At 45.1% G+C, this 16,243-nt stretch overlaps 1 protein-coding gene, 1 non-coding gene and 1 pseudogene across 3 annotated transcripts; 2 read left to right on the forward strand and 1 right to left on the reverse strand.

Moving 5' to 3' along the window:
• The first annotated feature begins 466 nt into the window (after window positions 1-466).
• On the forward strand, window positions 467-4,063 carry LOC120697259 (annotated as a pseudogene).
• Window positions 4,064-4,577: 514 nt separating this feature from the next.
• On the forward strand, window positions 4,578-8,160 carry LOC120697263 (proteasome subunit beta type-7-A-like). 2 transcript variants are annotated; one of them, XR_005684398.1, is made up of 9 exons: window positions 4,578-4,935; window positions 5,375-5,516; window positions 5,623-5,719; window positions 5,804-5,873; window positions 5,957-6,061; window positions 6,255-6,353; window positions 6,604-6,694; window positions 6,786-6,943; window positions 8,027-8,160. XR_005684398.1 is itself a non-coding variant. In XM_039980422.1 (8 exons), exons 1-8 carry the CDS (start codon window positions 4,795-4,797, stop codon window positions 6,860-6,862), a joined length of 822 nt encoding a protein of 273 aa, XP_039836356.1. In that variant the 5' UTR covers window positions 4,578-4,794; the 3' UTR covers window positions 6,863-6,975. The 2 variants fall into 2 exon arrangements, 1 of the variants encoding a protein (XP_039836356.1); XM_039980422.1 differs by lacking the exon at window positions 8,027-8,160 and having other exon boundaries at window positions 6,786-6,975.
• Window positions 8,161-13,687: 5,527 nt separating this feature from the next.
• On the reverse strand, window positions 13,688-13,789 carry LOC120701712. The gene has a single exon (XR_005686268.1). It is a non-coding gene; the product is annotated as a small nucleolar RNA R71 (small nucleolar RNA).
• Window positions 13,790-16,243: the final 2,454 nt, after the last annotated feature.

A 16,243-nucleotide genomic window follows, 5' to 3' on the forward strand; every position in this document is an offset into this window, starting at 1 on the left:
GTGGGCATGCTGGGACACCGGCATAACTAGATGGGATTTAGCAGAAAACCCAATCCTCGAACTTGAATCTGGTCCCGAATTACACAAACCTAAAATGCCTAACAAATTATCGGGTAGTAAGAAATCCAAATATAAGTTTGGAAAATTCAAGTAACTGTCTCTGGTGAATACCTTGAAGTGCAACTGGCAATCATAGTTTAACTACTAATAAAAAGTTCTAAACAAGCTCCCAAATCGCACACGATCCAAACCAAATGAAAGAAAAAAAAAGTCCTGCTGGTAAAGGAAGACTCTGGTGGGCTTTAAATGTTCACTGGGCTTTCATTCTTTCGTTTCGGCCTTGCAACAGAAGAAACGGGCAGGAAAACATCAGCCGTTGGATCAAGGCTGCTATTATATTAGGGCTTTGCCCGCTCCTCCCTCTTCCCCAGCCAACGACGAGGCCTGCCCCTCCGCCTACCTCCGCTCCACCTCCTCGCCGGCGAGCTCTCCTCTCATCGCGTGGCCTCCTGTGCCCCCCAGAGCTCCACTCTGTCGGGACTCTCTCCACCTGCCCCTCTGCACCCATGGCGAAGCGGCCGCGTCACGGCGGCTCTGGCCGCTCCCAACTGGCGTCCTTCGAGTGGAAGCTCCGCCGCCTCATATTGAATGGTGGCCTGTCCGGCTCCATCGCCGAGTACGTCGCCAACACCCTGCGCGTCCACCACCCCGAGCTTCGCCGGCAGAAGCTCGAGCCTTTCACCGTCGCCGTACGCCGCGCGCTGGCCTCGATCCCCTCCCCCTCTTCCGCCGCCGCCGCCTCCTCCTCCTCCGATGACGACGGCTCCTCCGCCTCCCGCCGCCACCGCCACGACGCCCACGCCACCGCCTCCTCCTCCACCTCCGTCTCCGAGGAGGCCTCGCACCCGCCGGCGTCCCCAGCCTTCGACGTCACCAAGGCCATGCTCCGCTCCCAGTACGCCTCCCAGACGCCCAAACGGACCCCCGCCGCTAACAACCAGCAGCTGGAGATTGAGGTCACGGCAGAGAAGGCGCGCCGCCTCATCACGTCCGATGGTGGAGGCGGCGGTGATGCCAAGCCAGAGGCCCCGGCTGCTGACTCAGTGTCCACTGTCCAGAGGGGAGAAGGGCCCGCGGTTTGCCGATCTCGGTGGGATGGAGGCGGTGATAGAGGAGCTGATGATGGAGGTCGTGGTGCCCCTGTGCCATCCGGAGCTGCCTCATCGCCTGGGGGTTAGGCCTGTCGCTGGGCTGCTGCTGCACGGCCCTCCTGGCTGTGGGAAGACCACTCTGGCACATGCCATTGCCAATGAGACTGGTGTGCCATTCTACAAGATATCCGCTCCGGAAGTAGTGTCCGGGGTATCTGGTATGTTTTCTTGTTCCCTTGTATCAAAATTGGGGAGGATTCACATGCTCTGAGTACATATCTGGACAGGTGGGTTTTTAGCTGCTCATCATGTCTACTGCTGGATGGAACTAAAACTTGGTGAATGAACGATGACGCTTAGTCCTTGCTTGCCCCATAGGCTTCCGTGCCATATAGCTGCTGAAATGTGAAATCCGTTGCTATTCTTGTTCAATAGGTTCAAATGGACAACTTTTTGTTATACATTCTAGTTGTTGCTCGCTTCAATAGTATATAAGCTGCACAATGTATTTTATTTGGAATCCCCCAGATTGCTGCATGATGAATATGTGCTGCTTATGCCCTTCGATTAGATTAGACATCATCAGTGAGGGTGCAAAATTCATAGTAGTTTCCGCCTTGTAAGATGCGGATTTAACATACTAAACCTAGTCGTGGAAGTTTGCTGTTGCTAATAGTTTGTACAACTAAGGAATCAATAGAAAAGGATGAGCTGTATTTGTGCATTGTCAATATCCGAAGCAACTTTTCCTTTTCTGATTTCAGTGTAGTTATCCATAAACCAATAGTTTGTTGTTAGGTGTCACTAACAAGGCACTACCACATGCTAAATCTGGTTAGCAGTCATGAAATCAGAATCATACTAAATGGGTGCTGAAAGATTCAGATGTGAAGATATAATTTGAAAGCAATTGGTAGCGATCCAGCTTTTCACCCCCACCCTTATGGCCTTATGTCTTAACCAGTAAATGGGACCATACATTTTTCTTCATGTGGTTTCACATTCATTCCTGCGCAAAGATAAATTCTCTGTCAGGAGTTATGCTGAAGCTCACCTCGGATGGCAATGTTCTTGCAGGAGCTTCTGAGGAAAACATCCGAGGCTTGTTTCAGAAGGCCTATAGGACTGCTCCCTCGATTGTCTTCATTGATGAGATAGATGCGATTGCATCCAAGAGGGAGAATCTGCAACGAGAAATGGAACGACGAATAGTTACTCAATTAATGACATGTATGGATCAATTCCACCAGAATATTGGATCGGGTGGCGGTGATTTGGATGTTGAATCATCTGAAAAGAAACCTGGCTATGTTATTGTCATTGGAGCCACAAATAGGCCTGATGCTGTAGACCAAGCCCTGCAAACGCCAGGAAGGTTTGATCGAGAGATCTCTCTTGGTGTTCCAGATGAGATGGCACGGAAATAGATACTGAAGATGCTTACTCAGAATCTTCGGCTTGAAGGCGAATTTGATTTGTTCAAGATAGCTAGGGCGACACCAGGTTTTGTTGGTGCTGACCTGAAGGCATTAGTGGATAAAGCGGGGAATCTAGCAATGAAGAGAATAATTGATAAAAGAAGAGTTCAATATCGCCGTGAAAATGCTGATGAGAATAGCAAGCATGACTGGTGGAGACAACCTTGGGATGAAGGTGAGGTGGAGGGCCTACACATTACCATGGATGACTTTGAGGTAAGCTTTGCACCTTTTTCATCAACAACACATGTCCAAGAACTTCTGTTAAATTATCCAGTGAAGCTAGATTAGGATTATACCTTGGTCCATTCCCTCCCCCCAAAGGCCAAAACCTTTATATTCTTATTTTATGTTTTAGGACACGTATTCCCCCCAAAGCCTTTGTATTTTTAGTTTAAATTTCATGTTTTGTACCCTGCTACAATTTGTAACATGGTCACTTGGTTTCTTTGCTTGCCACCTCTTTGTATTATATTTTATATCATGGGTATGCCTTTCCCTCTAGTTCAATTTTGTTGTTAGATATTTATCAGATCCCCATGGATTAGCATTTTTAATATATTTCTTGACTTCACTTGCTGAAGGAAGCAACAAAATTGGTCCAACCATCTTTGAGAAGAGAGGGCTTTTCTTCTGTCCCTGATGTCACATGGGATGATGTTGGAGGTCTTGATTCATTAAGGAAAGAGTTTGATCGCTGCATTGTTCGTTGTATCAAGCATCCTGAAGATTATGAGGTGAACTGAATTGAGCTTACTGTACCCGGAAAATTTGTTAACAATTCTTACTTTTACCTTTTGCTTTCTCCTATTAGAAATACAAGTGCATCTAGTTTTGTCCTAAGTCAAACTTATTCAGCTTTGACTATCAATATATAAAGGATTATAAGCTTGGCAATACCATATTGGAATTGCTAGACTAATTATAAAAATATTTTTATAGTATATAATTATTTTCATTTAATATAATATATTTTTAATTATCAGAGGTAGAATTCCAAAATTAAGATCACTTTATTATTTCTCAATAAGTTCATACACATCCATAGTGTTTATCTTTATTAAAGCCTTATCAATCTTTTGTAAGTAATCTATACACTTGAGTAGTATTTTGATACCCTCTTTGTTTCCTTTCTTTTAAGATGTTTGGAGTGAATATGCAAGCTGGCTTCCTGCTGTTTGGCCCTCCAGGTTGTGGGAAAACTCTAATCGCAAAAGCAGTGGCACATGAGGAAAAGAACAAGTACTCCGAGTGCGCTAACAAGCTTGGGAGCGCCGCCGCGGACTGCTTGGGCCACGTCCTGGCAGACGACGACGAGCTGACCAAGATGGTGTCTAGGGACGCCGGGAGGATCTTCCTGCATGCCACCCTCGTCAGAGCAATGATAGAGGCCACCGTTATTAAATATTTTTAATATATATACATATGAATTAATGATCCGTTGAATAATAGTAATATAAGACGGTGCATGCTCCTCAATCGATTTCACTCAGTAGCTTCTAATTGGGTTCCGATTATTCAGTTTGGGAAGCTATATGTTATCATATATAGCTCGGTACATGCAGTGGATTTACAATCATATTTGGTTATTTTATATTCGCAAAAAAAATAAATATTTGGCTATTTTATGGTTGCAAGATGCAAGATGGATGAGAGACCACAACGTGAGAATGTTGTTTTATTCTAGCATTAGTAGTTCCAGCAACGAGAATGGCTACGCTTTTCTACTACGATTTAAATTATACGTACTCTTAAACCTTTTACTATCAAATAAAAATAAATAAAATGTTTGGAGCGGTACGCGGGCTCAATCTTAGTAGGTCTCACCGTCTCAGTACAAAACATGGGCCGAGCGCAGGCTTCGACTGGGCCGCAAATGGGCCAACGTCCAAAACAAAAGGAATGCCATCAAGAATTCTTTCTTTCTTCTCCCCCAATCCAACCCCAAACTCTGCCTCAACTGAGCTCGGATTAAAAAAAACAAACAAACAAAGAGAAAAAAAGAGGAAAGCCTCGCCGCTCGCCGCTCGCCGCTCTCTGCTCTCGCCTCGTCTCCGATCGAGCTCGGGTCAGATCAGGTGCGCGCGTGCACTACACTGCCCGTGGCGATTCGCCGCGACCCTGATCCGCGGTGGTGCCCTCGCGCGCGGTGCAGGCTCGAATCCATGACGGGCTCCATGGATCTCCCGGCCAAGGGCGGCTTCAGCTTCGACCTGTGCCGGCGGAACGACATGCTGGAGAAGAAGGGGCTCAAGCTCCCGGGCTTCAGGAAGACGGGGACAACCATCGTCGGCCTCGTCTTTCAGGTGCACTTGCCGTTGCCACTTTATTTTTCCTCTTTGGCAGCACATACTTGCCCGGCAATTGCTGAAAGAGGAAAACCAACCTCCGTTTGTCCTGTTGGGTTTGGTGTCCATTACGTACAAGATACAATGTACACGCACGTTTCCTTTTTTTTTCCCTCATCATCCTAACACAGAAATACTCGGCAGACGATACTCTGGCAGGTGCTGATCAAATCCTGTTTTGCATCAATTTGTGATTTTATAAAATTGTATCAATGGTATTTTTGCATTAACAGTTCTATACCAATTTCTAGTATGTGATAATGTGTACCTTTGCAGCTCTTAGCCAGTTAGCCAAGTGCTAATATATGAACGACCTTGCATGTGTTTCAATGGGCTTTGTTTCAGATGCCAGTATTGAGGCTAACATAAGACTAAACCCTTTTTCTTTTCAATCTAGGACGGGGTTGTTCTTGGGGCGGACACGAGGGCAACTGAGGGGCCTATAGTTGCCGATAAGAATTGTGAGAAGATCCACTTTATGGCGCCAAACATATATTGCTGTGGAGCAGGAACTGCTGCTGACACAGAGGCTGTTACAGGTAAACGACTAAAAGAATCAAGCCTTGCTGCCCTTTCCAGCTCCCATTTCTTCCCTTCAATCCCTTACCGACATTTACTTCCTTTATTATTAACTATATACTTCAGATATGGTCAGCTCCCAGCTACAGCTTCACCGTTATGCATCGGGACGCGAATCAAGAGTTGTGACTGCTCTTACGCTGCTCAAGTCACACCTCTTCAGGTGAGCTCCTCTCATGCCTGGCTATTTACGACTTTTTGGCATTGTGTCGACATCTAACCTGCTTATGCCATTATATATGTTTAGGTATCAAGGCCATGTTAGCGCTGCCCTTGTTCTTGGTGGAGTGGATTGTACCGGACCACATCTGCACACTGTTAGTACCTGAGTACTAACAGTTTGTTACCTGTTGTGTGTGGAAATTTATGGTGGTAGTGACATTAACTTTGCGATGCGCAGGTTTATCCACACGGCTCCACTGATACTCTTCCTTTTGCCACGATGGGTTCTGGATCTCTTGCTGCAATGTCGGTGTTTGAATCCAAGTACAAAGAAGGGCTTACTGTAAGTAAACCAGCGCAGTACTTCCTGCTTTAAAGTTTTAACTATGTTGGTAATAGAGTACTGTCTTCTGTGGTGATTGACTGACCAATGATACATTTGGTGGTGTTTTTGATTTACAAAAGTTCAATGTTGATATCATATAATGTTTCTGTTTATGTTTGCATCAAATTAGTGTTTTTTTAATCTTCTGCAGAGGGAGGAGGGAATGCAACTTGTGTCTGAGGCAATCTGTGCTGGTATCTTCAATGACTTGGGTAGTGGCAGCAACGTCGACGTCTGTGTGATAACCAAGGTATGCATAGTGACTGAAATGATCAGAATACTGCAGATGTTAAAGGGGGAGGGAGACGTGGTTTTTGCGCTTCTAATCTGATCATTTATTTCCAATAATGCTCATTTGAGTAGACTGTAACACTGCATCTTGCACGGTACCATTTGCCATGCATGCCTTCTGAGCAAATCAAATAACTTGAAATATGCTGTTATTAACCATTCAAATTGCTTCGCTGACCACCCCAAATTCCTATTGGCATTATTACCAGGGGAAGACAGAATACTTGAGAAACCACCAGTTGCCGAATCCCCGAACCTATGTTAGTTCGAAGGGGTACAGCTTCACCAAGGGGCAGACTGGTGAGTTCTTTCTTAGTAACGGATGAAGGTTGCAGGGTGTCGAAATATTTATTGAACAGCATAAACTCATGCATGATTCTGTTCTCTGCAGAGGTACTGTCCACAAAGATCACACAGCTGAAGCAGAAGGTTGAGGTCGCTGAGGGTGGTGACGCAATGGAGGAGTGATGCCGTATGCTTACATTTGGAATATAAGTGATTGCTGTTTCAGAATCGTTGAATTGTTTAACGAAAACTGTAATGGTATTGCTTAATCGAATCGTTGCATTCTTTTCGCGATCTGCCGTCACGCGATGCGCTCGGCTGTTGTGAGAACGTCCAATAGCAGCCGGGCGAGACGTCCTTGAGCGATGGCCTTGCTATCGCCTGGCTTGGCTGCGTCGCTGTGCCATGTCTGTCACGTAGTAGCAAACCAAACCGGCCCAGACACGCTCGGCCTTGAGCCACCGCTACAGCAACCCGACCGGGAGCACGGCGCGACCATCTTCGACTCTTCTGCGATAAATTGTTCTCGAGTTAAAATACTAGTACGGAAGGAAATATTTGCTAGAAGCAAGATGGTGTTTTCCAACATCTTTTCTTTCAGTCACGCAATGGCACCTAGGGCACAGAGAATTAAAATTGGCGGCATTGATATTTTCTGACTGCTTAGAGAGGATCACATTAACTTTAACTTTCAGTGGCGACGACTTGCCGCAGGGCTAGGCATAGTGCAGCGCATCCATTGCCTCACACTCACACATAGGGGTCAGCTTGAGCATGAGCTGGATGCCTCAGCATTGCTCTCTTGATGGGCTGACCCTCCACAGGATCTACCACCCTGGCCTGCTTTAGGACATGCCACCCCCCTTGGAGTTGGAGGTGGTGCTCCTCGCAAGGTAACCGGGCCAGCAGATGGCCGGCCAACCACAGCTCCCAGCAGCTGGTGGTGGTTCGCCCAAAATGGCGCGAGCCCCAGCTATTGGTTGTGCCACATAATAAGGCTCAGGCGCCGACACGTGGGGCCAGCGCAAGGTGTTCATCAACGTCCTGGCGGCATTCTTGTATACGCCCCATGTTACCACGGGCATCATGAGACAGGTGTCGTAAATCCTGCTGCTGATAGGGCGGTGGCGCCCTATCATGTCCCTGGGGCGCATGGGAGTGCACCGAGGGAGCTGTAGTATGTACGGCTAATTAACTAAGGACGTATGTGTACATGGAGCCTGAAAGCCGATCGAGGGGGAGGAGCACTAACAAACCTTTTAGGCTAGTTTGGTGACCTTATTTCTCCAAGGGATTCCCATTTCTCCAACGATTTTGAACTAATTTTTCATTCATTCCCCCAAATCCCTTGGGAAATGGGGTTGCCAAACTAAGCCTTAGACACGGAAAAAACCTCCTCTCTTCTTAATTATTATTTTAGATATGGATATAGTACTGTGACTGGCTTATATGCATGTAAATATATGTATTGGGGAGCAGTACTTGTCTGATGGAGCGAGCTATATGTGAGTGCTGAGTGGCTTGCATGCGTGTACATATCTATGGAGGAGGCCGAGATCAGATGCTAGTAGGTATGCCACCGCCGCATCATCATCGATCTGTTCAGAGGCAGTGGTGTAGCCAAGGGGGGCGCAGGGACCATGGCCACCATTAAGTTTGTGCAACTAAATGTATATGTACTATATTTTAGCAATAGATAATATGCTACATGTCCTTTACACAACAAGTTCTTTCTAATTGTTCAAAGGTTATTAAGTATTTTTTTTTATTTTGTAGGACACTAAATATAAGTTTTTCTATGAAAAAATTAGTTTGCACGTAAATGTTTATATGAGTTTTATCCTGGCCCCTCCTATCAACAAATCCTCGCTATTGAGAGGTGGCCGGTGACGTGCTTGCAGCCGTGGTGGTCAGGGAAGCAACTCCCACCGCTGCATGTTAGTCTGTTAGAGATGGAGTCAGATCAACACAAAGACATTATGCAATGAACGAGAAAGAGAGACAGCCGACATATGTACCAGCCGGTGGCTTGCAGCCTGAGCAAATGTGGGTGCAGTCTTAGGGCCAGTGCGACGAGGACGACTTCGAGCTTCTTGTTGGCGGTGCAGCAGATGCAGCAAGGCAGCTTGCACTCTTCTACCATGTGCCCCTTCTCCTTGCAGCCGCAGAAGCACGCATAGTAGCATGCATGTGCGTAATGCTGCCTCGCATAGCACTCGGCAGAGGCTCTATAACGCGCACTCGGACAAGCAAGAGGAGTATCGGTAACTAGACTGGTAGGGGGCTCATGCCCCCATGACCCATCGCTTTGACCCCCACCACTGTTGCTGGATTCATTTACTTTTTTTATCACTACTTTAGTTATATGCTATATTTGGTCAGCTCCCAACTACAACAACTTGTTATATGCGTCGAGTGAGCGCGGGAGAGCGAGCGCGTGGGCAGAAAGCACCCGTCGTGGTCAGGGAAGCAACCCCCGCCATCGCCGCCTATTAGAGATGGAGAGTCAGCACAAAAGACATGTTATGTTCATAACCAAAAAGAGAGAGAGGAGAGACATTTATAGGCTGCCGGGTTGCAGCCGGAGCAAATTAAAGCTGGGTGCAGCGCGACGAGGGCATCTTGGCCAGTGCGACGAGAACGTCTCGGCCAGTGTGACGAGGTCGAGCTTCTTCCTGGCGGTGCAACAGCTTCCTGGCGGTGCAACAGCTGCAGCACGGAAGCTTGCACGCTTCTGCCATGTGCCTTTTCTTCTTGCACCCGCAGAAGCAGCGGTAGTGGCAAGTGTAGAAGATCACCTTGGCGTCGCACTCATCCTTGATGTCGTCGTCAAAGGTGTGTAGGGTGCTGCTGGCTCATGGATCCAGCCGCAGTGGTAGGGGGCTCAAGCCCCCCGACCCATCGCTTTGATCCCTCCACTGTTGTTGGATTCATTTACTTCTTTTATCACTACTTTTATATATCTTTTTCACTACTTTTGTATTTGGTCAGCTCCCGGCTACAATGGTAGTGTTTGGTTTGATGAATGAAAATAGATGGTATGAATCGTCCTGGATGGATGGAGGCCGTACATGTGATTCTGGATGCTATGGTTTATGCGGACTGTTTGGTTGACCGATGATATCATGAGCCTTTCTTTCCTTGGCTACGCCATATATTTTTCCAAACCCAAAGTAATTGTCGTTTACGCCACACACACATAGATTAAGGGACCGAAAGGGCGACCAGAGGGGGTGAATGGGAGCCAATTGAAAAATCTTGCAATTGAAAGCTCGGCGTAAGATTTCAAGTTCGCACCCAACCCTCAAGTCCTAGGTGAAGTGTAGAGTAGCTATAGAGGAGCTACACTAACACAAAACAACCCTAGGAACAAACGTTAGCAAGCGCGGAAGCTAACACGAGAAATCAGCGCAAAAATCAACACAAGGTATATACACCGGTTGATCCGACCTACACAGAGGCACCTCGTCGGTTTAACCGGTGTACAGAGCCTGCAGCAGATAAACAAGAGCACCGGATGATCTGACGTGGCTGTTTGACCGACGTCGGTTTAACCGGCGAAGCAACGCCGGATGAAGTTGTCCAGATGAGCACCCAAAACGAAATTACCAGCACCGGTTAAACCGACGCATTCAAAAATGAAGCGTCGGTGCAATTTACCAGAGGCTCAGCAAAATGTCGTGTCCCGAGCACCGGTTCAACCGACGTCGATGAGTTTCTATACGCCAGTTGAACGTGCAAAAACGTCACGCAAAATGGCTTCACCGGTTGAACCGATGCTCTATGGAGAGAAAGCACCAGTGCAACGGAAGAACAACAGAAAACCCTAAACTCAGAGAGAAGCACTCACTGGTCGATCCGACGCATAAACCTTGAAAGCGTCGGTTCAACCGGTGCTATGAGAAACAGAGTCCAGAGAGGTTTTTCAGTGCGCGATCTTCGGAAAACTCGATGATTGAGCAATCAAAACTCGTCCAAAGCTCACCAAAATTTGCAGGCACGATCACTAGAACCTTGTGAACAAAACCGCTGATGGATATGGAACAGGAGGTATCATCATTTTTGTCTGTCTCGTGCTGCCTTTGCTTCCCTCCTCTGTGCTTTTGCTTTTGCATCTCGTCCGTCTCGTGCGGGCCCTCCAACAGATGAGCTGCCGTCACTTTTTTGCTTCTTCTCGAGGCCTCCGCCAACGCATCCCCCCATTCCCGGACAACAACTGCTGCTGTAGGCAACGCCTCTCCCTCTTTGCATGCTTCCTCATGCGTGCTGGGGATGGGGATGGGGAGGAACTCCCCGACGGGGAATTCCCCGTTGCCATCTCTAAATGGATCGGATTCTTGAGCGACACGGGTCGAGTCGAGTTGTGGGACGGAATCAATTCCCACCGCTTTTTTTTGTCTATCTCGTGCTGCCTTTGCTTCCCTCCTTTCTGCTTTTGCTTTTGCATCTCTGTCCGTCTCGGGCGGGCCCTCCAACAGATGAGCTGACATTACTTTTTTTGCTTCTTCTTCTCGAGGCCTCCGCCACCGCATCCCCCCATTGCCGGCCAACAACTGCTGCTGCAGGCAACCCCTCTCCCTCTTTGCCTGCTTCCTCCTGCGTGCTGGGGACGGGGATGGGGAGGCACTCCTGTTGACGCCTGTTATGAACTAAATTTATGATCTGTTTTATATCTTTTTTATATCTTTTTCAGTAGATAATCATAAATATTATAGTATTTAGCTAACAATTAACCCTGTTTTCGAGAATGCTTTTGTTTTTTGTGCATTATTGATTATTGCAGGAAAAAACAGGAATAATTGAGGTAAATTAAAAGATTTCTCGATAGATAGGATTCATGCTAAGATGAGCGGGCTCCAAGACTAAAACCAATTAAGGCCCAATTGGAGGATGAAGCCCAATTATGGAGGAGTCCTAGGAGATAAAGATTGCTTGGAGGAGAATTATCCTTGATATTCTCGAGATTCTTGACAGCAGTAGCTTGGAAGGCTATTTCGGGGATCTTAACGACGTCAAATGAGGAAAGTTTGTACACCAAAGTTGTAGATATTTTCGAGATCTACAATTTGGAGTCCGAGTTTGCTTTATTTGGACTTCAGAAGAGGGAGATATGGTCGAATTACCATCAGCTGCAGAATATGGAAGAGTTTATTTCGGGAAGGAAAGGATGGTGACTTGATCGACAAGCAAGGAAGGTTGTGAACGACCGGGACTCTTTCGGAAGCTTGGATATACAAGGGAATATTAGTTTTAGGAGATTAGGACTCTTAGAACCGACCAATTAGCTTCCATGTATAGGATTCCCTCCGGGGTATAAAAGTAGAGCCTCCCCGAGGGGAATAGGAGTTAGACCATTGAGAATTACATTGCATACGCGAGTTTAGGGCAGAGCTCGGGGGCCTCGGCGAAGCAACTCGGCGAGAAGTAGATCTCGGCGAAAGGCGGAAGCAAGAGGAGGAAGGAACCAGGGGGGTCGGCCGACCCCAGGTCTCCCGAAGGCGGCTCGAGTTTATCTTTCGACACAATCTTCGTCGAGTTCACCCCGACGACTGTACTTCAAAGTTTACGATGTATCTCAAGTAAAACCTTCGTACTTCTTATTTACTTTGATAAAGTCTTGATGATTGATCAATAAAGTTTGTCTTTTAGACTTACCTCCTAGTTTATTCATGATCTATGATCCATATCTTGCAATGCTTAACTCCAGCATGTTTCGGATCCGAGTTAACTAGTTACATGTTCTTTTAGTAGATCTCTCTACTTTAATTAGTTGATTGAATCTGCTCATGCTAGATATGGTTAGGGTTTACTAGTTCGTCGATTACCGGGTTTGCCCAGTGACAGTGGAGCCGGGGAAAGGTTCGAGTAGGTCCTTGACATTCATGATCATGTCTATCCAACACTTAATATTTATATCTAATCACAAGATGGTTCTTAGTGAATTGGTTGTTTGTCTCATATCTCTTGAGGAATCCTTTTGCCATGTTAAATCCTATCTTTTCTCGTGTTTTAGATTAAACTCTGCTTTCATCTTTTATGCATTAAGATTAGAGTATAATTATATTATAGTTTAGCTTATAATTAGAACGATCTTAATCCCTTTAATAGCTTATTTAGATCTATTAGAATTAGTTAGTAATTAAGTTAATATTAGATTAATAGTATATTAAACATAATTAAGGCCCTGGATTGACAAACCCAAGATACTCATCCTGGGGAAAAGCTACTACGATATTGTCGCTTGCAGTATAAGGTTTGGCGTGTAAGTGCTGTCAACAAGCTTTTTTGGCGCCATTGCCGGGGAACTCTCTAATTATCGTTTAAGCTATTATAAATCTTTTGTTAATTTAGTTACTACTAGTTTTGATAGTTAGATTAGTTTGCCTTTTGCTTGTGTTAGTTCTAGTTAATTAAGTTTGCTTTGTAGTTTTTAAATACCTTTTAGTTTTAAATTAGATTAATATCTATTGTTTTAGATTCATTTACTTTGCGCTTTATTTGTTCTTTGTTTATCTATTGAGTTTAGTTTAAACTATTAGCAGCAACTCTGTTTAGTGTTTTGTGTAGTGGCATGGATCCAACTGACCCTAGATCTTTTGTTTAGTGTTTTGTGTTAGTTTAGTTATGTCTAGTTTACACGGGAATCTGTCACTCGCGGAGTACTTAACTCCAAGAGCCGCGGATTTGAAGTTCCAAGTCTCAAACAAGAAGCCGGAATCAGGATCCTATGAGCTGAAGCCAGGAATCATTCGGATTGCTGCGGAATACCAGTTCAGTGGAGAAGATGACGAGAATCCTTACAAGCATCTGGAGAGACTCAAGAAAGTGTGCCGCACCTTTTATCAAGATGGAGTTCCAGTGGAGTGGGTGCTTTGGAACCTCTTTCCATTTACCCTTGAAGACAAGGCTAACAAGTGGTACCAAGCTGCATCAGTAGAAGCTGAGGGAGACTGGGAAACTCTCGAGCTGAAGTTTCTAGCAAGGTTCTTTTCTCCATTTAGAGTGCACAAGTTGAGAAAGGAAATATGTAGCTTTGAGCAGAAGGAGGATGAAGACATCGATGAAGCTTGGGACAGACTAGAGGAAATGAGGACACAAGGACCACCACTCGGGATCACTCCAGAGATGATCGTATCAATCTTCTACTACGGTTTGAAGTCTAAGGATTTTGAGCGACTGAACATTTGCGCAGGAGGGTCACTCATAAACAGGAAGCTGGATGACGCCATCAGAATTCTGTCGGAAGTTTGTTTGAATTCCAAGACTGAGAGGGATAGGAGATGCAGTGCAGTGAAGGAGTGGGAGCACCAGGCGCCCAATCTTGCCACCATCCCAGATCAGCTATCTGTCAGAAGAACTCCAATGTCCTACGCAATTGAGGAAGAGGAGTACGAGAATTTTGCACTTCAAGAGGAAAACAAGAGTGACTTCAGAAGTCTTGCTAGTGCAAAACCTTTGACAGAAATGGAGAAGATGAGCTAGATGCCAGTGGACTTTGGCAGTACTCTCAAGTGTGCAGGCCCACTCCCAGTAGAGGACTTAGTGGAGGAAGAAGAGCTGCCTCCACCAGAAATACCACTAAGGAGAAATGCTAATGGCCAAGGCACAGGGGAGATGCTGCAGAAATTATTCCAAGAGGAGGAGCTGGATAGTGATTTTGTCTCTGAAGTGAAGTGGGTGGTTGGAGTAAAGCCGGAGTCGTCACTTGCTGAGGAAGTTATTGTTTAGCTGCCGATTGAGGAATCTTCAACTGGAATTTCATGCTCCATCAACGGCGAGGACTTCAACAACATTCATTGCTCCATGGAAGCCCAGGTAAGTACACTGAGTTATGAAGTTTATTCTAAGTTAAGTGATAGACCATGCTTAGTTTCTACTGATCTTAGGATTAAACTCCCTAGCAATAAAATAATTAAACCTGTAGGCATAATCAAAAATGTTGAAGTTAACTTTGCTAATAATATAATGCCAACTGATTTTTATATAATAAATGTCTATGATGATAATGTTAAATTAATCTTTGGTAGACCTTTTCTTAAGTTGGTAGATGCCGTAATTAATAATGAAAAAGGTAAAGTCACTGTTAATATAAATGGATTAAAATATGACTTTGATTTCTTATCGGCATCTAAAGTGCCCATTAGTCTCACTCCCGATATAGAGGAGATAGAGAGTATTAATTATATAAGCACTTTTAGAGAACCTTTAAGTTTAGTCTTAGAGGGAGAAGAAGAAGGCTTTTTCTCTGAAGAAACAACCATTGCCGCTAATCAACTTGAACATAATGAAAAGGAATCCCAAGACACACCAGTAGAGCCATTAGGTGACCTTAATCAGCAGGAGGCGCCTGACATAGAGCTTAAGCAACTACCCGAAGGACTTAAATATGAATTTTTAGGAAAAGATAAAACTTACCCACTAATCATTAATGATCAACTAAGTCCGGAGGAAGTGGAGAGACTCCTGGTGGTGTTGAGGAAGCATAAGAAAGCAATAGGTTACTCTCTAGCAGATCTAAAAGGAATCAGTCCACCATTTTGTACTCACCGGATCCCGATGGAAGAAGACCACAAGCTAGTGGTAGACAATCAAAGGAGGTTGAGTCATGAGATGAGGTCTGTAGTGAAGAAGGAAGTGATTAAGCTGCTTAACGCTGGAATCATCTACCCAGTACCAACTAGCGAGTGGGTTAGCCTAGTCCATTGTGTGCCCAAGAAAGGAGGTTTAACTGTAATTAAAAATGATAAAGATGAATTAATCCCACAAAGGACAGTCACTGGTTGGAGGATGTGTATAGATTATCGAAAGCTTAATAAAGCTACTAAGAAAGATCACTTCCCTTTACCCTTTATAGACGAGATGCTAGAGAGATTAGCTAAGAATACCCATTTTTGCTATTTAGATGGTTATTCTGGTTTCTTCCAAATTCCTATTCATCCAGATGATCAGCACAAGACCACTTTCACTTGTCCATACGGAACCTTTGCTTATAGAAGAATGCCTTTTGGACTTTGCAATGCCCCAGCTTCTTTTCAAAGGTGTATGATGGCAATCTTCTCAGATTTCATTGAAGACATAATGGAGGTTTTTATGGACGACTTCTCAGTACATGGCACAAGCTTCAACCACTGCCTTAATAATTTGGAGAAGGTACTTAAGAGATGTGGAGAGGTTGACTTAGTGTTAAACTGGGAGAAGTGTCACTTTATGGTTAGAAGGGGGCTTGTGTTAGGACACATCATATCCGAGAAAGGAATTGAAGTAGACAAAGCCAAAATTGAGACTATAGAGAAATTACCACCACCTTCTGATATTAAGTCTCTAAGGAGCTTTCTCGGACATACTGGATTTTATAGGAGATTCATTAAAGATTTTTCAAAAATAGCTAAGCCTTTGACGTACCTGCTTCAAAAGGATATTCCATTTGAATTCACTAAGGAGTGTGAGGATGCTTTTAGAAAGATTAAGGGACTGTTAATTAGAGCACCTATCATACAACCACCTGATTGGAATTTACCTTTTGAAATCATGTGTGACGCTAGTGACTACGTAGTAGGGGCTGTG

The sequence above is a fragment of the Panicum virgatum genome, chromosome 3K (genome assembly GCF_016808335.1).
Source record: "Panicum virgatum strain AP13 chromosome 3K, P.virgatum_v5, whole genome shotgun sequence".
NCBI classification, from domain to species: domain Eukaryota; kingdom Viridiplantae; phylum Streptophyta; class Magnoliopsida; order Poales; family Poaceae; genus Panicum; species Panicum virgatum.